Raw genomic sequence first — 27,993 nt, forward strand, 5'->3', positions numbered from 1 at the left:
AGATAGATAGATAGATAGATAGATAGATAGACAGACAGACAGACAGACAGACAGACAGACAGACAGACAGACAGACAGACAGACAGACAGACAGATCTTTTTAATATACTTATAAGTAACATGTTTGGGACATGTTTTGCTCACTCCCAAGTAAGGGGAATTTGTTCTTTGTTGTGTTTCTTTAACCAGAAACAGAATAAGTATAAATCCAAACAGGAAAATATAACTTAACATCAAAGATGCAGTGGGTGGGGGAGGGGCTCAATCAATAAGATTCTTGTAACACAGGCATGAGGACCTCAACTCAGATCTCCAGAGCACAAGGGAAAGTGCAGCAGCATACACTGTAATTCCAGAGCTGTAGAGCAAAGGCAGGAGGATAGAATCCCACATCCGTGAGTTCCAGGGTCAGTGATAAATCCCACTTAAAAACTAAGGTGGAAGCCAGGCAGTGGTGGTGCACACCTTTAATCCCGCACTCGGGAGGCAAAAGCAGGTAGATCTCTGTGAGTCCAAGCCATTCTGGTCTACAGATCGAGTTCCAGGACAGCCAGGGCTACATAAAGAAACCTTGTCTCGAAAAAAAAATTTAAAATAATAATAATAATAACAAGGTGGAAAGGGGCCAGTAATGTGGCTCACCATGTAAGAATGCTTGCTTCTAAGACTAATGACCCTAGTTTGAGTCCCAGAACATACATGGTGGAAGAATAGAACCAATTCCCTTGAGTTGGCCTCTGACCTGCCCTTAGCATAATCACACACACACATACACATGTGTGCACCCACCCCTTCCTCACTCTTTTTCAAGAATTCTCTTAAAAGATGGAGAGCAATTGAGGGAGATATCTAAGTCCACCTCTGGCACCCACACACATGTAAGTTCATTAAGACTGAGTTAACTAAAATGTAATTACTAAGACTTGGTTTAGGCATGGTTTATAAAACAAGACAAATGAAAGTCACTTCTAAAGTTCTGACCTCTCTATAGCATATAAAAATAAGTAAATTACATTCTTAAAAATTTGTTAACTTAAAACTATACTTAGCAATCAATAATTTAGTATTACATCTTACATAAAAATTATCTTAAGTATCTAACAATTATTTACTAGTTAACTATCAGTTAAAGATTTTAGCTTATTTAGTAACCTTGAAAAGTTACTTTCAAAATGACATAATTCACTCTCTTTCCTCAACATTTCGCATGCCTGTATCCCTCTTGTTCTGCAGGGCTTAGTCACCACCCCTTCTATAACGGCCTTTCCTAATTCTCTAGCCCACTTCCTAGTATTCTCTCACACAGTGCCTGATTGTTCCTTTGTAGCATGTACCACAAATGGCATTTATTTTGTTAATCTACTTTTAAAGAATTGTTTTCATCTAGTAAAAATACATAATATAGTTTCCTTGTTTCAAGGCCATGTCTGGCCATTATATCCTCAGCACATAGAATTCTTGATACTTAATAAGCATTTGGAAACATTTGCTGAAACCGAGTATAGTAGCAGCTGCCTGTAATTCCACCACTGGGAGGCTGAGGCAAGACCTTGAATTCAAAGCCAGTCTGGGCTGCATAAATAGATAACAGAACCTTGTCTCAAAAAGGAAAAAAAAAAATCACAAATCCCCAAGGATTGTTGGAGCAGGAGGTATTGGCACAAAAGACCAAGAAGCCAAGTATAAAAGAGTAACTGAGAAGATAATGAAGCAAACAAATTTTTCTTTTCTTTTTTTTCTTTTTTTTGGTTTTTCGAGACAGGGTTTCTCTGTGGTTTTGGAGCCTGTCCTGGAAACAAATTTTTCATAATTCTTTAAAAGTCAAGGTTTATTTGGGCATGGTGGTACACACCTTTAACCCAGCACTTGGGAAGCAGAGGCAGACCAGGTGTACCTGGTCTGTATAGCAAGTTCCATAACAGCCAGGGCTACATGGTGAAACCCTGTCTCAAAAAAGAAAGGAAGGAAGGAAAGAAAGAAAAGCATTTAAAATTTTGCCTAGAGGAGAGTATCTGGAAAATATCTCAGACTTTAGTTTAAAACCTTGAAGAAGGGCAGTGCTCTAAAGCCACAGACAAAACATCGGCCTTTAAAGGAACTGAAACCCAGTATAAAATTACTTCAGTCCCTGGATAAGGAGAATAATCTGAATTTACCTCAACTGATTGCTAAAAGAAAACAAATCTTTTCTGGAGGAATATATCATGATCCAGAGCTTTCTAGCAAAATGACTTAAAATTGAGAGAAGAAAATTTTATAAAAGAGCTGTAGAAGTGTTACTGATATTTTATATTGTCTCACATGAATCTTTAAAAGCTGTTATACAGTGAAGAAAAAGTAACAATAATGAGAACTTCAGAAATAGAAGTCCACAAAAGAGTTTAGGAAAACAATAAAAATATGGAAGAGGGTGATATAAATATGGTAAAGAATCTTAACATTGATAGATAAAGTTTAGGAAGAGAAAGTGAGCATAAACTATACTTTAGAAACATTGGCAGAGGTAGGTGTGTGTGTGTGTGTGTGTGTGTGTATGTGTATGTGTGTGCGCGTGTACATGCTTGCACTCCATCTCTTTTGTTTGTTTTTAGGTAAGGTTTTTCACTGAACCTGGAGCTTCCCAGTTTAACTAGGTTGACTGGCCAGCAAGCTCCAAGGATCTACCTGCCTCCCCAGAGATAGAATTAGAAGCATCTACCACTAAGCCTGGCTTTCTAGGTGGGTGCTGGGAATACTAAGATAGTCCCTCAAGCTTGCATAGCAACCAGTTCACTGCCCGAACCATCCTCCAGCCCTAACAAAGATTTTTCAAAACTTGTTTTAAAAAAAAGGAAAGAAAAGAAAAAGGAAGGAAGGAAGAAAAAGAAAAGCCAGCCAGAGATTCTGGGAGCTCTGCTAATCAAAAGTAGGATAACCAGAAAGAAACCACACTTGAGTAATCCTGGCAAAACTACTGAAAAAATGAGCAATGTCACCAGAGCGCTTTGCCTCAAAAGTGAAAATTAAATTAACAGAGATTATTTAGACATACATGATAGAACCCAGAACACAATCAAATAGCATAGCATTTCCAAAATTCAAAAAAAAATGTACTGCCAATAGAGAACTTAAATCCAGAAAAATATCCCTTTGAAGAAAAATATCACTTTGAAATTAGGTAAGGTTAAGAGATGTCTAATCGATCAGTGTTTACCATGTAGGTATAAAGACTGACTGAGGAGACAAAGGATTGTAAAAGAGTGCTAGAAGATACAGGACTCTTTGATGTGACATTTATCAATGAAACTCAAGGCTTTGTCCTAAACACCGAGAATATGCTGAAGTACTAGAAAGTGAGTTGGAGCTGGGTGGTGGTGTACTCCTTTGATCCTAGCACTCAGGAGGCAGAAGCAGGTGGATCTCTGCGAGCTTGAGATTAGCCTGGTTTACAGAGCAAGTTTTAGTACAGCCAGCCAGTGCTACTCAGAGAAACCCTGCCTGGAGATGACACGCCCTGAAAAAGAATGGAAGGAAAACAGGAAGAGAGTGAGTTGGTCTGACACATCTCAAAGGCTCGCACTCCTGCACTCCTCCATCAATAGAGTGTGGTCGGCCTACCAGGAGCTGACACAGCTTCCCCAGAAAAACCATCAGTTGCCTACAGTTTCTCAGTTAGCGGTGGACTCTTGAATCTGCCCCCACTTGTGCACTGGTCCCTGAGCCTTAGGAAGGTCCACCTGTTGCTGAGCACTCCTCTGCACTTTGGCCAGCTGTGAGATGCTGCATTAACAACTGTTTCTGCACAAAGAAACCTCTCTAATGAGGCCTGGTGGTTGCACTAACCTACCAGTAATATGAAGTTAGAGGACAGTTTAATACTACGTTCATTTGGCAGAATGATAATAGTAGGTTCATCCTGGGGCCGATAAGCTCCCCAGCCATGGTTGTTAGCCAGATTCATCATAGCAGGAATGTGTTTCCTCCACTTAGACATGGCTTAGATCTAATCAGAAAACAATTAGTTACCCCTAACATTTGTACCACTGTTGTGACCGTGAGCACATCTTGCCACACCAAATACAACTTCCTAAGACTTCTTTATTAATGGTCTTTCTTGGTCATAGAATTTTATCTCAGAGACAAACCCATCAAGTAAAAACATTTCTATGGTTATTCTAGTTATTATCTTGTTTCCTCTACCAGATTATAATTTTCTTTATGTTTTTAAGACAGTGTTACTATCTAGCCCAGGCTGGCCTTGAACATGTGATTCTCCCATCTCTTCCTCCCAAGTACTGGGACTACAGGTATTATGCATCACCTCTGGCTCTACAATGTACCTTCTAGGGAGGCAGGAAAATATCTCTTTTATTTGAGTAATATTCCCTTGAGCCTCAACTGATACTCTACATACACAAAGCACCCCCAAAATAATTATTAGATGAGTAAATGAGTGAATGAGGAATGATTAGTTGAGTTAAGCAAAACAACTTCATAAAAATAGCAAAGATGTTCCTCTCAGTCATAAATCAATTTTATTTCCATTACTGTGTTAAAATGTCTGAAAATAAAGTAACTGTTTTTCTTGTTTGCAGGACTATCTCAAGCAGGTGCTGGACATTGATCTTCATGCGCAGATCCATTTTGGCAGGGTTTTTATGAAGCCAGGGTATGAAAATAATTTATATAATATTTTAGGTTATTTGGATTGCTTTAACTAATTAAGTTTTAAAGGCTTTGTTTTTACAGTTTTTATTATGGGTTACTCATTTTAATAAAGAAAATATTTTAGTACTAGAATTCTTTGCATATGTTCAGTTCAGTTTGAAATAAGATTTCATTTTATGGATCCATGAGTTTCGTATAAGCAAAGCAAAGCAATTTTCTAACTTTGATTCCTTTTTAATTACCATGTCTAGTACCCTTCCCTCTTTTTTCCCTACCCCTTCATTCTTTTTAAAAATAGTTTAGCATGAAATTTCTAAAATATACAGGGAAGTAGAAAAACAGTGAACCCAAACACATGCCTATGACTGAAGTCAGTACTACCAGCATGCAGTTATATCTGCTTTATCAATTTCCCAACCTCTTTTTGGGGAGATGAAGCTAGATTGTTTTAAAGCTAACTCTAAACAGCATGTCATTTTCTTAAATCAGAAGAGCAAGAACACTGACCTATATAAATACAATAATATTGTCTTATCTAAAAAATAAATAATTTTCATGTAACTTAATATCATAATCAGTATCTAAGTCTCCTAAATGTCAAGAGAAAGAATGCTTTTTAATAGTTGTTATAATTCAGGATCCAATCAAATCCACACATTTTTCACTTAGTGATTAAATCTCTAACCTTTTGCTGTTACTTAGCAATCACAAACAAGTGCGCTTTTTTTTCTAGCTTGCCAACAACATTTGCAACTTTGGATATTGATGGTGTAAGAAAAATTATTTTTGCACTACCAGGTAAGAATCATTAAAATTGTTTTCTCCATTTTCTAGAAAAATGACCAAAAAAAAAAAAATAGGTTTCTCAGATGGCCAGTCTCTAGTCAACATCACTTGATTTATAATCTGAATAGTCTTACTAATTGGCAAACTACTTACCTTCTCTGATGCTAGTTCTTCACCTATAAAACAGGACTAACACCTAGTCCAACCAGAATGTTCTTCCAGGACACAGTCCTCGGCCCTAAGATGATATCCAAATATAAGGGATATATATATATATATATACACATTCTAATTAGATCTCACAACTAGACGTACTACCAAACATGAAACTTCTAGATCACATATAGCCAGGCATGGCAATACATATCTGTAATCTCAGCACTCAGGTGGCTGAGACAGGAATATCATGAAATGAGGCCAGCCTGGGCTACATAGCATGATCTTATCTGTATGCAAACAAGGACAACTGTGCTTCTGGTCTTGGTGATTAGGGAAAGGAGGCAGAGCTGCTGATCCTGGTATGCCTCAGCCCGCGTTCACATGTCACCTGTCTGACATCAGCATTGCTCCCATTCAAGCAGAAACTTGAATGTTCAGACTGTAGAAAACCAAGGTAGTCCAGTTTCTAAGAATTTGTTAATTTGGTTTTTATTACTTGCAGCCATGCATCTTAAGTCTTTGTGAATCTTGATCAATTTTAAAGCAGTTTAGAACTTTACATATCTACTTGTTATTTTTTTAAACTATCCTTTAATTATAATTCCAACTCTAGTGAGGCTGAGGCAGGAGGATCACCACAGGTTCAAGGCCAGCCTTGGCTATAAAGACCTAGTCTTAAAAATTAAAATCCTGTAATAATTCTATTCAAATCCCCATTTTGTTAACACCAATTCTTAAGAAAAGTAACTACTTATCCTTTCAGACTCACAAATCTTACGGGATTTGACAATTTATTTGCTTTTTATATTAAGTGGATCCTAGAATTATTAAAAGAAAAGAAACAGACAGAAGAATTTAAAATCTTAATGTTTTAAATCCTATTCATTCCATAAGCATAAAAATAGACTTGTGTCATTCAGAAAATACTAAGACGAAATATAAGTAAAGCAACCTTAAATATCTGTGGCATACAGCTAAACTTAAGACCTCTGATATTCCCTCAGATACTCTGAAAACTATTCTATAAAAAATGAGCTCTTCTTCCCAGCTTCATTCTGTCTACTGAAAGAGACTGCTTTATCCATATGCACAACTTAACATATGGATTAGACTGTTTGATACTAGAACAAAGATCACTATTGTGGAAACCCATTCTTGATGATATATGAATGTTCCACAGAAACTACAAAATTAAAAGCTCTCTTCAAATCACTGTTTCTATTTGAAACACCTTCCATTGCTCCTGGATGAACCAAAAGAGGGCAGCAACAACTCACATGTCCTGATCCTACCTAGAGCAAAGGTATTCCTCTGACAAGGACTTTCAGTTTCCAGAGTGTATTTCTGCTTTCTTGAAGACCATATACTTAAAGATTTTCACCAATCTTAATGAGTTATAGCCAGTGTAAGAGTTTTACATATTATAATTTTTAACTTTTTAAAATTACATGTTCACTGTAAAAACATGGAAATTGGGACTGTCAAAATGGCTCAGTGCATTAAGGCACCTGCAACCAAGGCTGCAAACCTGAATTCAAAGCCTTGGACACATATGGTAGAGAGAGAACCAACTTCTACAAATTGGCCTGTGACCTTCACATGTGTGTTATGGCACATACACACAGTAAAATAAATAAAAATGAATTAAATTAAAAATTAAACCTTTGAGCCAGGCAATGGCGACATATGCCTTTAATCCCAGCACTCAGGAAACAGGTGATCTCTGTGAGTTTGAGGACAGCCTGGTCTACAGAGCAAGTTCTAGGATGGCCAGATCTAAACAGAGAAACCTTGTCTTGAAAAACCAAAATGAAAAAAAGAATAAAATCAAACCCTCTTTATAAAAACTTAGATAAGATAGATAACAACAAAGAAATGTTATTCATTGTCATAACTACTATGCAGAAACAGTCACAATTTACTAATTTTTATCTTTGGAAGCAATTGTGAATGCTTTTTTTCCTTCTGATTTCTTTCCCAGCACATTCATTACATACATAGAAAGTATAGAACTTTGTCTCCTACTTTGCTGAATTTACCAGGTCTAAGGGTTTTCAGGTGGATCCTTAGGATCATATCGTCTATAAAACAAGATAATTTGATTCCATCTTTCCAGCCTGCACTTTTCTTCTTCTCGCTTGCCTCTGTTCTAGCTAAGACTTCTAAGCACTACAATGAGTAAGAGTGGACACCTTGCCTCATTCTGGAGTTAAGGACATACTTTTAGCTTTATCCCTTTTACTTAATGTTGGTTATAAATTTGCCACATACTGGCTTATTGTCCTTCTTCCTAGTTTCCTCATGGCTTTTCTCACAATGTCTGAGTCTTTGTTAGAGGCCTTTTCTGTATGTATCTAGTTAGACAGTCACTAGAATGCAAGTTTTCCCCATTCTTCAGTGATCCTTCAAACTTAACTAGGAACTGCTTTCATTCACAATTTTTTTTATTTTATTTTTTTATTGAGAAAAGGAAAAAAAAACAAGTTTCCGCCTCCTCCCAGCCTCCCATTTCCCTCCCCTTCCTCCCACTCTTCTCCCCCTTCTCCCACCCTTCTCCCCCTCCCTCTCCAGTCCAAAGAGCAGTCAGGGTGCCCTGCCCTGTGGTAAGTCTTAGGTCCTCCCCGCTCCGTCCATATCTTGAAAGGTGAACATCCAAACTGGCTAGGCGCCCACAAAGCCAGAAAATTAAGTAGGATCAAAACCCCTTGCCATTGTCCTTGGCTTCTCATCAGCCCTCATTGTTCGCCATGTTCAGAGAGTCCAGTTTCATCCCGTGCTTTTTCAGTCACAGTCCAGCTGGCCCTGGTGAGCTCCCAGTAGATCAGATCCACTGTCTCAGTGGGTGGGTGCACCCCTCGTGGTCCCGACTTCTTTGCTCAGGTTCTCCCTCCTTCTGCTCCTCACTGGGACCTTGAGAGCTCAGTCCAGTGCTCCAGTGTGGGTCTCTGTCTCTATCTCCAATTTTATTATTTTGGATTTTTTTATTTTCTTAGTTGGCTAAGAGTTTGAAAACTATATTTGTATTATTGAAGTATCGGTTTTTTTAAAAAATGGATCCTTTCTTTGTATTTTTTTTTAGTCTTGATTCTGAGTCTGGTTTGTTCTTATCCTAAGGCATTGATAAATACTAAGTTCTTTGAGAACACTTTGATATATATATATATATATATATATATATATATATATATATATATCCTCCTCAGAGGTACCCTTGTTGTATTCTAAAGGTCTATAAATTTACATTTTCGCTGGATGGTGGTGGTACATGCCTTTAATCCCAAATACTATTTTCTCTATATGCAGAATCCAGATTTTAAAAATGAAAGACTTTAAAGAAGAGATGCTGTTTTTCAAGATGAAGGGAAAACGCCAGTAATGGGGAGGGAGAGAAGAGAACAGTGATGAGGGAAAACCAAACATAAAATGTATGCATGAAAATGTCCTCATTCATCCCAATTAGTGTAAATATGCTGATCAAGGGTAAAAATCCCTCCTTAGCTCCTGGTATAAGAGAACTGAAGGTGCGGTTTGATCTGGTAACTGGATAGCCTGGCCCTTGTCTGTTACTTTGAGGACAGAATTAGCAGCACTTAAGGAAAAGGAACAGCTGGTTCCCCACTACCAATGCCAACCAACATCATCACATACAACCGTATAATAGAAATGGGTTTTAGAACTAGAATGGACCTGAAGAGTCATGTCATCTTTACTGGAGAGAAAAATGAAGTTTTGTGGGTGAGTTTAGTCAGATTCATAAGAGTTGGTAGTGTAATCCCTGCATCTGGGAGGCTGAGTTTGCCTTAAATGCAAGGGCAGCCTGAATGCTCAGAGACTGTATCAAAACAAAATAACATTTGGGGCTTGCAATGTTGTCTAGCTTGAGTACAAACTGGGCGTTAGCTAAGGACACCACACAAACAACAGAAATCTCTTCTTTGTAGATTGTTCTTTCATAGCCACCCGTCCTTTTGAAGTGCAAAGCATATCTAGCAGTCCTTCTCCTGGAGAGGAGTGATGGATCCCTGATATTGCCATAGTCCACTCCAGCTGCTCCACTGCCATAAGTGGACCCCAGGGTGGACAGTGGAAATATGGGAACTTGTTTCTCAATTCTAAGACCACTGCTGATCTCTGATGTCTCTCTGCTCTGCAGTCAGCTGCCTTCTGAGCCCCATGGCCTTACCTCTGACACACATACTTCTGCCACCCCTTCTGTTTTCTACAAGAACACCAGCTCTACATTGGGCCAATCCTATGTCCTCTCTGAGGTTTTGTCACCATGGCCCTGTTCCTCAGATACACTGAGAACTGAGCTTCCTTGTGGGAGTTGAAGTTGCAGTTCACACCATAATCTTATTCATCTTAAATCTTTTACAGCTTGAGTTGTTGGGTACCATATTTTAAATTTAAAGATATGTCTGAATAAAAATAGTTGTACATAAAGTTTCATGTCTATATTTTCTTTTACTTGTATCATATTGCTACAGTAGAAATACTTTAAAAATAACAGAAGCTATATTAAAAGATTTTTAATTTATTAAAATTGAGTAAGTACTCAGTAGGAGAGTATGTGTGCTTTATATGAAAGCAGCTCAAGGTTCAATGTCTACCTACCCACAACCTTCTGTGCACACACAAATGCTCATACACCAAGGTTAGCAATGGCTTTCAGTGCAAGGCTCTCAGGAAAGCAGAAATGGTGTCTAAAAACTGAGTATCAGACCTCTTTGTATTTCATGGAAAACCAAAAGGTTCGGGTCTTACCCTCTGCAGCATGTGGTTAAGTGTCCCTCTATTCTATCATTCTGTTGGATTCAGAAGAATAGACTAATGACTGGTCACTTCTGTCACGTTCTATCACAGCTGACCACCATATACACAGATATAATTACCTGACAGATTTGTGTGATGTAATATAAATAACTGTTTGATTGACTTTCAGGGAATCCTGTATCAGCTGTGGTCACCTGCAACCTCTTTGTTGTACCTGCACTGAGAAAGATGCAGGGTATCTTGGATCCTCGGCCAACCATCATCAAAGCCAGGGTAATGTTTCCTAATGACCAGAAACAAAAATGGAAGCTTAGTAAAAACAATTACTAACAGCCTAAAACAGATACCTAGAATTTCATATTCATTTTCTCATAAATGTATTAATAGTCTCTCCTTTGTGATGAAATGTGGGAGAAAAAAATTTACTTTTATTTCCGTCCAACATAAAGAGAGATGGCTCAGAAGTAAAAAATAATGGCTGTTCTATAATAGGACCTAGGTTCAATTCCCACAACGGTGTATAACTCCAGTCCTAGGGATCTGACCCCTCTTCTGGCCTTCTCCTCAGGCAATGTACATGCAATGGCATACAGACATATACCGGCAAAAAACCCGTACACATAAAAATAAATACAGTGTCTTAAAGTTTAAAAACACTTAAAAGAATGCAGAGATCAAGTCTGCAAACATCTAGTGGGCCCTAAGAACCAGTCAGCAAACAGCAAACAGCCTGCACCACACGCTAGACGTAAACTTGCTCCTTTGTATATGCTTGCTCTTCAAAAAATTCAAAAAGGGCAAAGGACTAAAAGACTATGGCACTTCAGGAGAAGGCGAAAGTACTATTCAACACAGCATTAGTCAAACAAGGGCTATAACTATAATAAGAGTCCCTTTCTCTAGCCACACTACTAATTTACTACTAAATTACTACTCAACCAAGTATACATTTTCTGTGTTACTAATGACTTTCTTGACATCATAGCCTATAGAAACAAGCTATTACTTTTCAAAAGTTTTAAAGTAATTTACGTATGACACAATTCTTTGCTTAGTTGACCAGAAGAATGTGAAACACAGAAGAGGGGCTGAAGAGAGGAGTCAGTGGTTAAGAGCATTGGCTGTTCTTCCAGAGGACATGTTCTTCAATTCCCAGCAGCTCATAACTGCCTGGACCTCCAGTTCAGGGGATCAACACTTTCACACAGACAAAAAACAAATGTACATGAAATAAAAATATGTTATTTTTAAAAATAAATAACTAAAACACAAAAGAAGAAATAGTAATAAAATATTATTCCAGATACACAATATAAAAACGTCTAAGACAACTGACAGGATGGCTCAGCAGATAAAGGCACGTGCTGCCAAGCCTGACATCCAGAGTCCAATGCCTGGGACACCCACATGGTGGAAAAAACTGACTTCCTGAACCGCTGTCCTCTGACACCAACATGTAGCTGTGGCATTTGCATGTGCACATGAACACATATACATAAAATTAAAATGTTTTTGAAAATCTAGGCCATCGTCAGCCTTAACATTTATACTTCTATTACTGGGAATTTGTGAATAAAAGAAGATAAGAGCATCTTCTTTCCCTAAAATCATTTAAAATCAATTAGCCGGGCGTAGTGTTCTGTCTACCAAATCATCCCACCTCCAAGTAGAGCTTCCTTTCAGGATCACAAGGAAATACTCTTAGAATTGTTAGCATAGTCAGAAACAGAGATGGAGGGAGAGGAAGGAAGGCGAGTATGAGCAGATTTATGATCAGATCAAAAAGTCAAAGTTCTAATAGATTTACACAGTCAACCCAGTAATGGAGAATTTACTATCTTCACAGTTGCTGAGCTGAGGAAGCAGGGAAAATCCACATTGCTCTAAGAGACATATGGTTTATCCAATACTGCAAAGCTCTCAGGAATCCTCACATTTATTTCATTTTAATATCTACTATCTCTTCCTTAAAACTGGCTGCAAAACAGCCATGTAAGCGGTTCCTGCAATTTAGCACTGGAGAACACAGAGACAGAGAAATTAAGAGAAAATCACAAAATAATTTAGGAGCAATAGGCAGCTATGCTACCAGCAAGGGTTACATAAGCAATATAAAAAGTCTTTTCCTTGTATATTGAAAATTGTCCTATAAATGGGTAGGTGAGGAATTCCTACCACATACTAAATCTACAATGAATATTGATGGATGGATGGATGGATGGATGGATGGATGGATGGATGGATGGATGGATGGATGTTGAATTTGTTGGTTAGATCTACTGCTTTTCCTCTCAATATTAAGATACTGCTTCCATTTCTCATTTCCTAGGTCCAGGATCACTCCAACCCATACAATCTGTCCTTTCCCGCATTTTGAACACCGTCTTCTTGCATTCTTTCTTTACAATAGCAATCAACCTCTGAGCTTCCTGGATTGAAAACAAGATGGAAATGACAGCAATGTAGAAAAACAAGGATATTATCTATCCAGGCTCACTGTATTCTCTGTAATTCTGAAAAAATGATTAGGTGACCAAATTAAATTTCTTTGCCTCTTTATGCTATAGTTGTCATGTGACGTAAAACTGGACCCGCGCCCAGAGTACCACCGGTGTATACTGACTTGGCATCACCAAGAACCACTGCCCTGGGCCCAGAGTACAGGTCAGTCATTCACACCTGAACACCCAGGGATGCCTGTGCACTCATTCTGAAAAACAAACCACAAATAACAGCTATGCCAATCATGTCTTTTCCTTGGCGATAATAAAATGGATAATTGTTCTACACTTCTCTTTTTGAAAGGTTAGATGAAATAAGTTATTCTTATACATTGTTTCCCTATTTCACTGAGCCATGTTTTCTAGATAAACATTTGATATACAAGTAGAATTACAGATTTTGATCTATTTGGTCAAGCAGCCCTCTGAACATGACTGGTGGACAGGAAAGGAGAACACAGTAGCTGTTATCCTGAAATGTGAGGGAAAAGTCAAATTTATAATATGATATTTGTGGACCCTATTATACCCTAGGCACTGATAAATTTTAAGGATAAAGCCATGTTGATGACTCTGGAGCATAGCACTCTCAGCTTTCAACCTTTGTCCCATCTTTTCTAGTCCTATTTTGCCCAAGTTTTGATGCAGCCCCACAGAAACTGTTACCTTGAAACAGAGGCCCTGTATCAGCTGTAGACAAGAGTGATTCACAAGCCTTTGTCATCACAGAGGTCTGCATGCAAGTTGGCCACCAGCCTAATTAGCAGGACCTTAGGCAGCGTACCTGAGACTTTTGGCATCTTGTAAGAGTTAAATAAGAGAGTTCATAAAATGACCATAAAGCACCTAAATGATAGCTGCTGTCATTAAGTTTCTAAAAGGATTTATTTTTATACAAATTTACCCTGATGTGAGAATTTCTGTGGCATTTTTCGTGGCTATAAACAACTATTTTATTCAATAAAAACATCTAATATTTGTTTTTAAAGTTTTGCTGAGAAGGTAAAGGATCTAGAACATACATTTCACCTGGAAAGGTACTGGGAAGACTGATCATCTCTCTCCTTGGAGCCCTGCACTCATTTGCTGGCCTCTCCACGTGTACTTCCTGATGTCTGTGCTGCAGTAATTAGAGTATTTCATTCCAGGTAATCAGATGAGCAGTCGTCTGATGAGCATGCGCAGCGCCAATGGATTATTGATGCTACCTCCAAAGACAGAGCAGTACGTGGAACTCCACAAGGGCGAGGTGGTGGATGTCATGGTCATTGGACGGCTATGATGGTCACCAACAGGAGAAAGCTTTGATGCATGTCCACATATCATTGACTGTATCCTGTAATATGCAACGGCACAGCTAGTTTTTCTGATCTGGATAAAAGTTGATCTGTATAGTCAACATCTTGAACTATATTTCAGATGAACTTAAATACCTTTTAAAGAAAAAACACACCTAAGAATAAATCTTAACAGACAATTCTATTCTGATTATATCAAAGCAAAATTTTCCTTTCTTGCAAATTGCTTTGTGTGTTCAATGCTAGATCTGATAGCGATAGCTTTTAGTAGACAGCGGTAGGTGCCTGCAGAACTTGTGTTTTTCTCATCTTTAAATACAACTACTTATGCTCTTAATCAAGGCTGTCTGCTTATTTATACTAGTGTAGGCAACACTGGGGTTTCCCTTCTTAGTATGCTTCATAACTGCTTTACAGAGAGCTTCTGCTTGTTCTTTATCATGTATCTCGTGTTTGTGTGCACTGTGCCAAAAGAGGAGTGACTGCTCGGAGGCCCGCCCTGCCACGAGAACTGTCCCTGCTGAGCACCCAGGGACGCTCTCATCCCAGCAGCCTCTGGCACCGCACTCGCAGGCGGTAACTGGATACTTTTTATTTAAACAAACAAACCGGGGGGAAATGCTTCCTTAAGTGCTGACAGCCTTTTTAACCAACACATTTAAAATTGTACAGAACACAAATAAAATAAAATCAAAGACTGATCTTGTACAGATATTAGTGTTACCAGCATTCATGTGGAAATCAAGAGCAAAAACAAATAATGTTAAACAACTCTGTACCATAACATTTTCTGTAATGATACTGAAACTTAATGAATAAAAAAAAAATCCTTGATCATTATTTAAAAATGTGTGTGCTGGCCTTGTTATTTAGAAAGAGAAGATTATTACTCCATCCTGACCGAACTCTACCTAAGTAAAATAATTCTTTTTTTTTAATATTTATTTATTTTTAATGCAATATTCCATGCAGGCCAGAAGAGGGCACCAGACCTCATTACAGATGGTTGTGATGCACCATGTGGTTGCTGGGATTTGAACTCAGGACCTTTGGAAGAGCAGGCAATGCTCTTAACTGCTGAGCCATCTCTCCAGCCCAGTAAAATAATTCTTAAGATAGCCTGCCAAGGCTGCTCGTATGGGAGATGTAAACTAGGGACTGATAGCACTGGGGTCTGTTAGTAAGACATCTGCCCATTTTCTGCTTTTCTGGTGATGGCCGGATAAACAGCAAGCATCGCTAAAGGAAAGATACTTTATTACTTAGAAAAAAATACCTTTTAGCTACCAACTTTGGATATGTACAGTTCTTTGAAGAAAAGGAAAAACTAAGTTATGAATCAAAACCTTAGAAGAGTGCCTGGAATTTTTGTTTTCTTTTGTTTCTTGAGGCAGGATCCCACAATATAGCTCCGGTTGTCCGGGGACAAGACTCAACTGCCTCTGCCACCCAAGTGACAGGATTAAAGGGTGTGTGTCACCACAGATGACATTAGAAATGTTTTAAATCACGTTTGGAAGAAGATAGAAATGTGGAGGTGTGGTCCCTTTGAAAGCATGCTCTAGGATGACTCCCCCCTCCACCTCCCAACTTTTTTTTTGTTTGGTTTTTCGTGACAGGGTTTCTCTGTGTAGCTCTGGCTGGCCTAGAACTTGCCCTGTAGACCAGGCTGGCCTCAGACTCAGAGATCACCTGTCTCTGCCTCCTGAGTGCTGGGATTAAAGGTGTGTGCCACTGCTGCCTAGCTAGGATATTTCTTTTTCTTTTTTCTTTTCTTTTTTTTTTTTTTACATTTTCCAATTATTTTTTTTTAATGTACGAATTTTTTAATACATTCTTTTCTGGTTTTACATAGCTATCCCTGTTCCCACTCCCTCCTCTCCTCATTCCCTACCCTTCCCCATCCACTCCTCAGAAAGGTTAAGGCTTGCCATAGGTAGTTAACAAAGTCTGACACATCACTTCTAGTCAGGACCAAGGCCCTCTCCCATATCTATGCTGAGCAAGGTGTCCCTCCAAAAAGAATGTGCACCTAGATACCAGTTCAAGCACTAGGGATACGTCCTGGTCCCACTTCCAGTGGCTCCATAGACTGCCCAAGCCTCACATCTGTCTCCCACATTCAGTGGGCCTACTTTGGTGCTATGCAGGTTCCCCCGCTATCAGTGCAGAGCCAATGAGCTCATATAGCTCAGTCAGATGTCTCTGTGGGTATCCTCATCATGGTCTTCACCCTTTTGCTCATGTTATCACCCTTCCCTCTTTTGGCCCAGGGCTTTGCTGTGGATCTTTATCTGCTTCCGTCAGTTGCTAGATGAAGGTTCTATGATGACAATGAAGGCAGTCATTAATCTAATTACAGAGGAAGACCAGTTTAGGCATCTTCTCCCCTGTTGCTTGGAGTCTTATCTGGGGTCATCCTTGTGGATTCCTGGGAATTTCCCTAGTGCCATGTTTCTTGCTAGCCCCATAATGGTTCCCTCAATCAAGATATCTCTTTCCTTCCTCTCCTTCCCTGTCCTTCCCTCTTCTTGAGCATCCCATTCCCTCATATTCTCCGCCTCCCTCCCCTTCTCCCATCTCCTCCCCCCTCTTCTTGAGCATCCCATTCCCTCACATTCCCCGCCTCCCTCCCCTTCTCCCATCTCCTTCCCCCCCCCCGCCCCACAAACTCCCAATTTTCTCAGGAATTCTCGTCTGTTTCCCCTTCCCAGTGGGATCCATGTATGTCTCTCTTAGGGTTCTCCTTGTTTCCTAGCTTCCTTAGGATCATGGACTATAGACTGGTTATCCTTTGCTTTATGTCTAATACCCACTTATGAGTGTACATAGGATATTTCTTTTAACAAAAACTTCAAGATATTTTTCAATTGATATTACAGGAAGGCCCTATATTCTAGAATATGCTTAGTAAAACAGACTAAGAAACAAAGTAACACATTACAATGGCAAAACTTGTACTTTTAATGACATTTGCTATTGGGAGCTTAAAGTGGAATGTTTTATTCTGTTTGTGCAGCTGAAGAGTTAATAGAGGTCAATGAAAACACATAGTTCTTCACATTCACTTAAGAAATGAGCAACTACTATGTGTGGATACAAAATATGCCATACCTCTACTTACAGAAACGAAGAAAGAGAAGCAGCTGCACCTGTGCTCTACCAGAGAGAAGACAAGCTGTGCGAGGAGCTGGACTGTATCTTTCATAATGCACGACAGAGTGTGCAAACTGTGACCAATACCATAATACGGTCTTAGCTCCAGAGCTCCAGAGCTCACGCATGCTCCCCAGGCCTTAGAACTTACAGCACATGGAGGCCCACGTGTGTAGGCCTCAGTAAATGGGTGCAAGGAAGCATTAAATAGCACTTACTGCATGCCAGGCATTGTTCCAAGCACTGTTTACTGTCACAACACCCATGATTCATGTTTCGGATGGAGAAACCAGGACAGAAGTCACACAGCTAGCACACAGAACAAGGTTCAAAGCTGGAACCACGGCTCAAGTCCACTGAACTATGGAAACAGGTTGATATAAGATCGGGGTGGAGGGGCTGGAGAGATGGTTCAGAGGTTAAGAGCATTGCCTGCTCTTCCAAAGGTCCTGAGTTCAATTCCCAGCAACCACATGGTGGCTCACAACCATCTGTAATGGGGTCTGGTGGCCTCTTCTGGCCTGCAGGCATATACACAGACAGAATATTGTATACATAATAAATAAATAAATATTTTTTAAAAAAAAAGATAGGGGTGGAGTGGGGAGAGGTCACATCTGGAAGACTCAGACTGTAAAGTTCTTGAATACTAAGTGAAGGCATCTGGATTTATTCCAGGGACAAAACTGTTGGAAAGTCTTGACCAAGGACGTGTGATCAGAAATAAGACAAATGTTGTGGGAGCTGCAAGATCTGGTTAAACTAGAGGGAAGTGGAAGACATAAGTTTGGAGGAGATAAGGCGCTGGTAAGGAAAAGGGACAGGTGAACTCACTGCTGGAGAGAACATGGGAAGAACTGATAACTGAATTCATGTACAAGTTCTAGAGAGGAAGCCAGAGCAAGAAGGAATGAACCCAAGTCTCCAGGCAGAAAATGCTAGCTAATGAGAAAATCAAAACAGTATATCCCATAGAGAAGCATTTAGAAGTTCTGGTTAGGAATTCAAAACGTACAGACTGGATACAACTCAAGAGCTCATTCACATAAATGACCCGCGAGGATGAGTTAACAATAAGCCAAGCAGGCAGGGCCTCAGCATATTGGTTGAAGACAGACAGGAGCACAACATCTCTCAAACCAAGACAGAAGAATCTCAAGGAAAGAGAACTGACTGCCAGATGCAAAAGAAATAACAAAAATGAGATCCCAAGAATATGCATGAAATTGGAAAAAAAGAATGCTTATTAAGTAGGCAGTCATTTATGAGCTATGAGAGCAGAATTTCAATAGCGACACTGAAAATAAGAGTCATTAAAAACATAAATTGAATATCAATGCTTTGGAGCCTATGTGGGAGAAGACATGTGACTTCAAACTGATGACCTGTGAGAGCAGGCTTTGAGTAAGAAACAGAGCTTTGGGTGCTCAAAATTCTAACAGTTTTCTAAATGGAGGAAGAAATGAAAGAAGGGCTGGATTTTAAGGACCCTAGCAGCCAAATCAAACTGGAAAAGAAAAGACATTTTTCTCTGAGAATTAGAAAATGGGAAAGATATGATATTTGAACAGGCTACAGGGGAGTTTGAAAGTTTCAGAGCAATAAAATGGTTCCGCTTTCATCTGTTTATCTACTTGCCTATGTCATTTAATTTATTCACATTTATTTTACAGAAACTATCTAAAAATTAAGCATATGCACTATATTCAAGTTTTCTTTGTCTTGCTAATCTAAACTTAAAGTCTAGACAATACTTTCAGATTCTTATAGCTGTACAATAGTTAACCAGACTTGGGGACTCTGTGCTTTGATTTTGTAAACCATATCACACAATGAAAAATGGAACATAGACAGATTGTTTTCCAGGTAAATGTTGTTAAGTGATGTTGCAAGTGGATTCTCTGGATGACTTTCATTTTTAAATTCTTGGCTAACAAACAAACTTTGCAGTTCTAACTAATTATCAACTCGTGATCTTCAATAAACATTACCAAGGTAAGCATTATCACCCTCAGTTATAGAAAGTAGAGGTGCATTCCACACAGAATCAAAGCAGACTGTTCTGTTATTCCACTAATGATTGTTCTAGAACTAAACAAAATATTGTATTCTAATATAGCTTAAAAGTAAGTGTTGGGTTTTAAACCTGGGACAAATGACTGAGGTGCCTATTTAACATATGAAAGCAGACCTACCCACCAGGTTCTTCAGCCAATCCCTCAGTCCCTACCTGTTATGGGGTTCTCCTGGCTGGCATACCCCCCCCCCCCGCTCCTTACTCTCCAGTCCAGGGGACTGGGCTCCTGTTCCCCATATAATCCAGACATTTTGTACCTCTTTGTACCTTTGGGCCTCCTCGCTACAGCACCTGGTCCCTGTTACCCTCTCTCTCTCTCTCTCCCCTCCCCCTTTCCCCACATGGCACAACTAAGCCTGGTCATGCCCACTCGGGACTCCCAGATGCCCCTCCCTCTACCAGTGCTCTCCCTCTTACCTTCCTCCTCCTCCATACTTAGGAGCAGTCATGTCCTTTCCTTTCCTTTTTATTTCTCATTTTCATTCAGTAAATACTGTACTTGACTTTCTTGAGAGAATTACATTGCTACAGAATCCACTGATAAAGTAGCCTAAAGCTTAAGGATTTAATAAATTGCTCAATTCTGGCCTTTTTCTTTGTTTTCCTTTGTCTTTGTTTTGTCCATTTGTTTTTAAAACACAGCCTTGCTGTGTAGCCCTGACTAGCTAGCTGGCTGGGCACTTAGAATTAAATCAGTCTAGCCTCAAGCTTGCAATAATCCTCCTGCTTCTGCCTCTGAGCACTAGAATTACAAGTGTGTGCCACCATACCTGGCTCATGTATATAATCTTTTAAAATAATTCAGTTCATTGAAGAAACATCAACTGAGTTCATTCAAGATGTCAGGCTCCGTTGTAGGCACCAAGGATATGAGAATTAATGAGCCATTCCTGATAATCCATAACAAAGGCAACGTATGAGACAGAAAAAAAGTATACATACTGTTAGTGTAGTCCTAAATCAGGTTCTGCAGTATAGTCAAGATGCAGACATTTTATGAAAGGCAGAAATCACTGTTGGTAATCCCACAGGGAGACAATAGGAGAGGAAAGCACAAAAGAGACAGGTGTAGTAATAGGAAATGACCTTCCTCCATCAGACAGGTGTCAGAGCTAAGGGCAAGAGGAAGCAACTGCAAATCCTAGGGTGGGGGTAGCTTCTAGAGAGCCTAAGGGGTCAGATCTAGAAACTCGACTCTTTACAGGGCTCAGTACTCCAGGGAGAGAATCCCCCATAGCTGCAGGGTTGGAGGTGCAAGAGGTTAGAATAAAATAAAATACCAAATAGTACAGACCGTTGCCGTTGTCATGGTGACAGAAACAAGGCAACAGGAACGAACCCAGTCCCTTCTCCCTCCTACTGATTCCCAAGTTGCTTCTAGTCTAATGCCACCGATTGTGAAGTCTAACAAAGGCAGCTGGAGAAAGCAGTGGAGTTTGCAGAGAGCTCCAGCCCACCACAGGGTGTAGCCAAGTTAGATTTGGAGCTGAGGGGCTTATTCACCTAAGGCCAGACCAAGAATTCTCCAAACAGGTGACAACTGAGCTGATTTTTGAAAAATGGAAATGACCCCCACATGAGAAGGTGGGGGAGGAGCATCTCAGACAGGGAAGGGCAAAAAGAATGAACCTTCAGGAAGGAAACCCTCAATGCAAGAGGGATGGGGGGAATTCTGAAATACAGACGAGCGCCACATGGCACTGACTGCCTCAGTGTGAAGCTTGGGGGTTAGTACTCCATCATCTCCTGCCTGGGGCAGGTATCACCAGGGGCTCCTGTGAAAACCCTGCTGGTTTCAGAAAGAAAGACAGGTAGACACCAACTGAATGCAAGGCATCAGACTAAACAAAGGTCACTGCAAACGAACAGTGCATTCCCGCCCCCATACCTGTTCCTCTATTCCTACTTGTTCCCTAGTGAGAGGCGCCAGCGTGCACCCAGTATTGCAGAGCCGAAACCTGAGTCATCCTGCTTCTTTCTCTGCCCCCACACATTCACTGAGTCACCAAATTCTGACACTGTTCACAGCTCCCAAACAACCCCTCCTTTTCTTCCCTCCTCCAGGGCCTTGGTCTCAGCTTGCAGAACTGCTCTCCTCAAATCTTTCTTTGACATGGCTATTGGAGTGACCAAACCAGACTATAAGATCTCTCTATACAGACTTCCTTACAGGGAAACCTGTGCATTCAAAGCTCTCTGCAACACTTCCCCAACTTCAGGGTTCTTCCTCTGACACACTAGACTATTTTGCAAGCAGTTGCTCCCTCAAATCCAAGTCATTTGATGCCTCCTGCCCTTGCTCAGGCTGACTGCTCTTTGAATAACTCTCCTGGGGATTAGAGGTGTGACTCAGTGGCAGAGCACTGAGTCTTCCATGCACAAGGCCCTGGATTTGTTCTCCTGCACCACAAACGAAGGAAGGGCGTAAAGCAAAATACAATAACCTTTACCTTAGGCATTACCTCTTCTGAAAACACCCCTAAAGTATCACATTGGACAAAGTGTCCCTTGCCCGTGTTCCCAGATTCCTTCGGGCACCATTCAGAAGAGAAAATCTTCATCACAGTGAATTCTCACATGCTACTTTGGGGTTTGTTTGTTTGTTTGTTTGTTTGTTTCTCAGTTTTGCTTTAGTGGGGATGGGAATGGTTTTGGTTTGTTTAGTGGTTTGGTCTGTATTGCTTTCATTTTGTTTTGTTTTGTATTTTACATAGGCTCTCACTCTACAGTACAGGCTGGCTTCAAACTTACTGTGTAGCCTGGGCTGGCTTCAAGCTCCTTGCAGTCCTCCTTCCTCTGCCTCGTAAGTGCGGGAATTACAGGTATGAGCCTCCAAGCACACTTGAAGCTTGAAGCCTTTTCTTCACAGATGCTCAAAATGCCTTTGAGGTTCTGAAAACCAGAACAGAGGGCAACGGAATGATACATTATCAACTGAAGGATAAATGATGTCTTCTCAATTTTTATTATATCTTTTCCAGTCATGCTATCATCGGGATGGTTTTCACCTCCAAAAAGCCTCAGAGCTTCCTCTGGCCAGGCTGGGCTTCTCGGGAATGCCAGCACTAGACATCGTCTCTGGGGTTGGCTGGTCTCTCGGTCGCTCCTTCCCAGTGCCCTTCTTCCTTCAGAGCTATGTCAGCACATTGTGATGCAGAGGTAGTAGAACAATGCCAGGCAGTTCTACTTCACCCTGTGCTCAGCTGGCTGTCCAGTACACAGAACACCTTCTGCTAAAGAAATGTGAAGAGAGAAGCAGACGTGTGCTACTTGGAAACCATTCTCCTGTTCAACACCCAGGAGATTCTGGTGACCCCTTTCAGCCTTGCTTCTACGTAAGTTTGTGTTGGTCACAGCAGCCTGGATGTGAGCCTGAAGAAGAGGGGAATGGATGGTTTGATTAATATGGCTATCTGAGGCATGAGGGCCTTTCTTCCCATCTTCCTCTTTTCCCTGGTTTCATTTTTTTGTACCTTAACTAGAACATTTTTTTTAAAAAAAAATCATTTTTGAGACCTAATAGTTGGCGACTAAACTTCTTTTATTTAAAATTAATCTCACTGGGCCTGTGGAGATAGCTTAGTTGATACAGCAGGAGCTGAGTCCAGGAGTTCCTAGAACGCACATCTTAGTAAGATGGGGGCGGCAGTACCTGTTTATAATCTTAGCACTGGGAAGATAGAGATGCGTGGAGCCCTGGGACTCACTGGCCAGTAACCTTACCTGCCAGGCAAGTACTGAGCCACCGAGAGACTTTGTCTCCCCAAAAGAGTGAATGGCATCTGAAGAACACCCAAGATTGTCCTCTGGCACATGCATGTGCGTGCACACACACACACACACACAAACACACACGCCCGTGCACTTGTATACACAGTAAACACATACAACCCTCACTGACAGTTTAAATCTGAAATGAAAGCATGCTTTCTGGGTTGCTTTTAAACTTGAGTTTTAAATCACCATCCCAGTGACTGGGAAAAGAAGAGACTGATTCATTAGAAGACTCACTTGTAATTATTCAAGTGGAAGGGGGATCCACAGGGTCTGATGCTCAGAGCTGAAAGGGGAGCACCAGGGAGAAAAGAGGAGCCCACTGCAGTCAGAACTTCTCAACCAAAATTGCAGACTAGAACTGTGATGGGCCTGGCCTCAAAAGATGCCTCGTAGTGCATTGAAAGTGACAGGCTGAATTGGCTAATGCACGCATATAGTCCCAGCTCCTCGAGAGGCCACAGTTGGACAGTCGAGAGTTCAAGGCCGTCAGGTAGCATCAAGAGAAGTTTTAATGAGTGAAAGGCAAAGGCTACCATGCAGAAGCTATTGTGTAATTATATATGTAAATAGCGCAATAAGAGAAAAAGATCACAGGGAAATATGCATGTCGGGTCTATAGAATTCTTTCAACTTTGCTATGCATGAAGATTAGTTTTTAAATACGGGAGAGAAAAGATCACATTGGAAATGGTGAATAGAAAGTGTTTAAAGACATTAAGTATCTGTGGGCATCTTCCTGTATTAGGCAGTCAGAAAACCCAAGCAAAATGCACTTCCCTTCCACACTGGTGCCTGAGCCTCTCGCACTCCCTCTGCACTGTTCCATTAACGCCCACGCTGCCACTTTTCCAAATGTTCTGGCTGATTGCATTTCCTCCTAGGAACAGGGCATCTGCACAGCAGGAACACACGCCCCGCCTGTTCATCCTGTCCTTAACCCCATCCTCAGCGGTGGACCCTGTATGACAAAGCTGAGGAGGCTCCGCCCTGGCTGGAGACACTATTGTCCTGGTTACATGACTGGCAATGGTTTCTGGCCTGTAATTGGATTTAACATGGAACCTCTTTTATTAAATATATCCAACAATGCTTTTCTGCTGAAAATTACACTGCAGTTCTGTGGAAAACTACAGCCTTACGAGCAGAGCTGCTGAAGGAATCTCCATTCAGCTGAAACTGGGAAACAGAGATGTGAGGGGGAAGCACTGGGTCGGAGAAAGACAAAGACTGTGGCGTAGTGGGTCTCAACCCGGGAGTCGAGACCCTTTTGTCAAACCTCTAACTCCAAAAATATTCGCATTACAATTCACAACAGTAGCAAAATTACAGTTATGAAGTAGCAACAAAAATAATTTTATGGTTGGGGGTCCCCACAATGTGAAGAGCTGTATTAAAGGGTCTCAGCATTAGGAAGGATGAGAACTCATTAGAGGATTCGCTAGTGACAAAGGAGTTAGGGACTGGATTTCTTCACGATGCTGCAGTGCTGCAGACGCCCTAGACTTCAATACTGTTCTGTTTCTTACCTGTTTAGTGCGATGCACAGGGCATTAGGTAGGCCTAGGAAAAGTCATAAACTGTTGGAAAATATAAACTATAGTTGAGAAAATGCACAATTTGGGGTTTTGGTTTTGGTTGGAGTTAGAGTTTTTTGAGACAGTTTTGTGCAGCCCAGGCTGACCTCAAATTTGTTATGTGATTGAGGATGACATTATATTCCAGATTCTCCTGCCTAGCTTGCCAAGTGCTGGCGTTACGGGCATGCACACCACACATGGCAGACACAACTCTAGAAGAACATATTGTAACAAATGTGTCTGCACACCCATGAAGCTTGCTTCTGTTCTAGTCACACATTACTTAACACAAATCTATTAGAGCTACATTTTATCTACATAATCAGTTCAGGAGATTAGCAAAGCAGAGAGACCATCCCTCAAAAACAGGAACAAAATAAAGGTAAAATTATTATGGAAACAAACTGTCTTTAACATTTAATCCCACACAAACTGGAACTGTTCATAAGGAGTTTTTGGCTGTTGTAACAAAGTCTCGCTGTAGTCCAGCTGCCAGATACTCATGCTCCTCTGCGCCCATCTCAGCAGTGCTAGGGTTACAGCACCACATCCACTACGAAACAAAATCTACAGCGCATGGAAAGGGCTACGGCGGAGCTGTTGGGCTTCTCGTGCAAGGAAGCAGAACAGAGCACAGCAAAGGTATGGGAGAGGCACCCTGAACCCATCTGCTTCTCTTCAAGAGAAAACCACTTCTTAGTGGTCAGTATAACCACTAGGCACAATTATGTTGGGAACATCTTCAAAGAGATTATGATGCTCCAAACAGCTCCACTCTGTGATTGGTAACTGCTATTTTTTAATACTTAATGTTATTGGGAAATTTTAATATGTATATATAATTAAGTAAAGACCTATTTGCAAAACTGGAGGCCAAAATCTTGCTACATCTCCAGATATTGAGAGTGGACATAGTAAATAATCAATTAAGTGGTTTAATGAACCATTCGTAGTGTTCACTGGTATTGGGGAGGGGTCCAAAATTTCCTCCACAGACCATCCTCTGCCATCTTATTAGAATCACTGAAGAGAGAGGCAGATGCAGGTTGCAGATAATATCAAATCAATTAGCAATAACACTAGTCAAAATATTAGCTGGGGAAATGACTTGGTAGTTAAGAGCTGTTATTGCTCTTGCAGAGGACTTGGGTTCAGTTGCCAGGACTCACAACCCCAGCTCCAGGGGACCCAATGCCTTTTTATAGGCATCAGACATGCACATGGCGCACATGCATACACGTAGACATAACTCTCATATACATAAAATCTAAATTTTTAATTGTATTAAAAAATCATACTAGGGATGCTTGAAAAAATAGAGAACCATATTTACCTAAAAATATATACAATACATATGTATGTGTAGTGTATATGTGTGTGTGGTAAATGAAGCCACGTCATGCAAGATGATAATGCATCCCAGAACAACTATGGACTAACAAAACCCGCAATACTGGGTCTGAAAACTTCCTTACCAGTTGTTGGTCTGGGGAGCCCAAGATTCTCTTAAAATAATATAGACAATTGCTGTTGCCCTTGGTTGCCTCCCAAAAGTTGAAGGTGAGTCCCTATTGCTGAAGGCACTTTGGATACAGGACACAGAGGATTCGAGCTGGACCTGACCCAAAGCCCCGCTGAGGATGAGCTTTCATAGTGCCAGAAGGTTCTATACATGAAAAGGAAAGCAAGCAATAGTGTTACAGAGCTGTGATGTCTCTGAGCCACAGATAGCCCTAGAGGCTCAACAGTGGCACTAATGTCTAGGTGGAAGTCAACAGCTGATCAACAGAAAGGAAATCATGACTGATATTGGGAAGAGCGAATTCCCTTGGGCTAGTGAAGCTGTGGATCTTCAAGGAGAACCTACACCTGCTACTTTCCTAAATGAGCGTGAGTCTTAACTGCCTTGTCAATGCTCATTCTTATATCCTCAGGTCAGTGTATCACACGCCTCATCCAGCAAGTTGTTTTTTATCAGTAGATGGAGACCATTACAGAAAACCACAACTGGTCAAGATGGAGAGAAGACTGGCCATGGGGAGCTGATCCTCGCCTCAATTAATACATCTGCAACAAAACCTTTACTCCTCGTGATCAGGGAACATCATGCAAGAAAGAGTAAAAACAACACAAGAACCAGAAGACCAGGAAATCTGCTGTCATAGGATCCATGAGATTGTGTCTTCCCAATGACAGTGAAGCCACACCCATGAAACCTCAATAACATAGCTTTTTCTAACAAGACGCAAACAATGACAATACTGGTGTACATGCCAATCTGCTTGTGGGAAATCTCATGGGGCCCCACCCCTAGATGAAGAGCTACAGGCAATTAACAACTTCTCAGAGAGGGAGACTCAGTCTTCTCCAGGGATGAGTACCCTATTTTGTTATCCAATACCATGTGGTCAGTCCTAAAATCACAAATATACAAGCAACACTTAAACGGACTCAACGGTTGCATTTATATATTTATTCATATATTTGTAGTTCATTTTCATGTAACAGTAATAAATAAAAAGACACTAGTTTGAGAGGGAGTGAGGGGACATGGGAGGGGCTGGAGGGAGGAGGAGGAAATCATATAATTACATTGTAATTAAGAATAAGCCAGGCAGTGGTGGCACCTGTCTTTAATCCCAACATTTGGGAGGCAGAAGCAGGCAGATCTCTGTGAGTTTGAGGCCAGCCTGGTTTACAGAGAAAGTTCCAGAACAGCCAGGGCTGTTATGCTGAGGAAACCCTGTCTCAAAAAATAAAATAAAATAAAGAATAAAATGAAAATTTAGAAATCCACTCAAAATTCAATCTACTAACCCAAAAGTAAGTATCAAAGTAATTTCAGCACTTTCATCAAAAAAAAAAGAACCACTTCATGTCAGAGATGATAATCGAGACTGGCACATTTTCTGCTCTTTATCTGAACTCACTTTTGTTTGAAGACCCAAGAGAGATGAAGAAGGGCAAGACTCATTCAAGGTTGTCTCCTAATCCTTCTCTCTTCTCTCTCTATGGCCTGAAGTCCTAGATACACCCATCTCTCAAGTGGGATTGTTTTCTAAAATTATTTTTCATTTTTACTTTGTGTGTGTGTGTGTGTGTGTGTGTGTGTGTGTGTGTGTGTGTGTGTTTTAGATTCATTTTATTTTGTCTCCTAATCCTTCTCTCTTCTCTCTCTATGGCCTGAAGTCCTAGATACACCCATCTCTCAAGTGGGATTGTTTTCTAAAATTATTTTTCAT

General features: G+C 40.5%; 2 protein-coding genes and 1 long non-coding RNA gene across 17 annotated transcripts in view; 2 read left to right on the top strand and 1 right to left on the bottom strand.

Annotated features, from left to right (window-relative positions):
- Positions 1 to 15,006, top strand: part of Gphn (gephyrin) — a 351,545-nt gene extending 336,539 nt beyond the window's left edge. For all 15 annotated transcript variants that reach the window (XM_026779610.1, XM_026779623.1, XM_005343244.3 and 12 more), the window contains 5 exons: positions 4,575 to 4,648; positions 5,381 to 5,445; positions 10,535 to 10,638; positions 12,933 to 13,029; positions 14,015 to 15,006. In XM_026779610.1, the coding sequence (XP_026635411.1) occupies positions 4,575 to 4,648; positions 5,381 to 5,445; positions 10,535 to 10,638; positions 12,933 to 13,029; positions 14,015 to 14,148 (474 nt within the window). In that variant the 3' untranslated portion in view covers positions 14,149 to 15,006. The remainder of the gene's footprint in view (positions 1 to 4,574; positions 4,649 to 5,380; positions 5,446 to 10,534; positions 10,639 to 12,932; positions 13,030 to 14,014) is intronic.
- Positions 5,487 to 14,202, bottom strand: LOC101993562. Its single transcript, XR_258112.3, has 3 exons — positions 13,889 to 14,202; positions 10,485 to 10,648; positions 5,487 to 5,671 (listed from the first exon to the last, which is right to left on the bottom strand). It is a non-coding gene; the product is annotated as an uncharacterized LOC101993562 (long non-coding RNA).
- A 7,604-nt stretch (positions 15,007 to 22,610) lies between the features above and the next one.
- Fam71d (family with sequence similarity 71 member D) overlaps positions 22,611 to 27,993 on the top strand; it is a 32,202-nt gene continuing 26,819 nt past the window's right edge. The window contains exon 1 of the mRNA XM_013354459.1: positions 22,611 to 22,732. The gene's annotated coding sequence lies outside the window, so the exon portion shown is untranslated. The remainder of the gene's footprint in view (positions 22,733 to 27,993) is intronic.

Source organism: Microtus ochrogaster, chromosome 1 (assembly GCF_000317375.1).
Source record: "Microtus ochrogaster isolate Prairie Vole_2 chromosome 1, MicOch1.0, whole genome shotgun sequence".
Taxonomy (NCBI): domain Eukaryota; kingdom Metazoa; phylum Chordata; class Mammalia; order Rodentia; family Cricetidae; genus Microtus; species Microtus ochrogaster.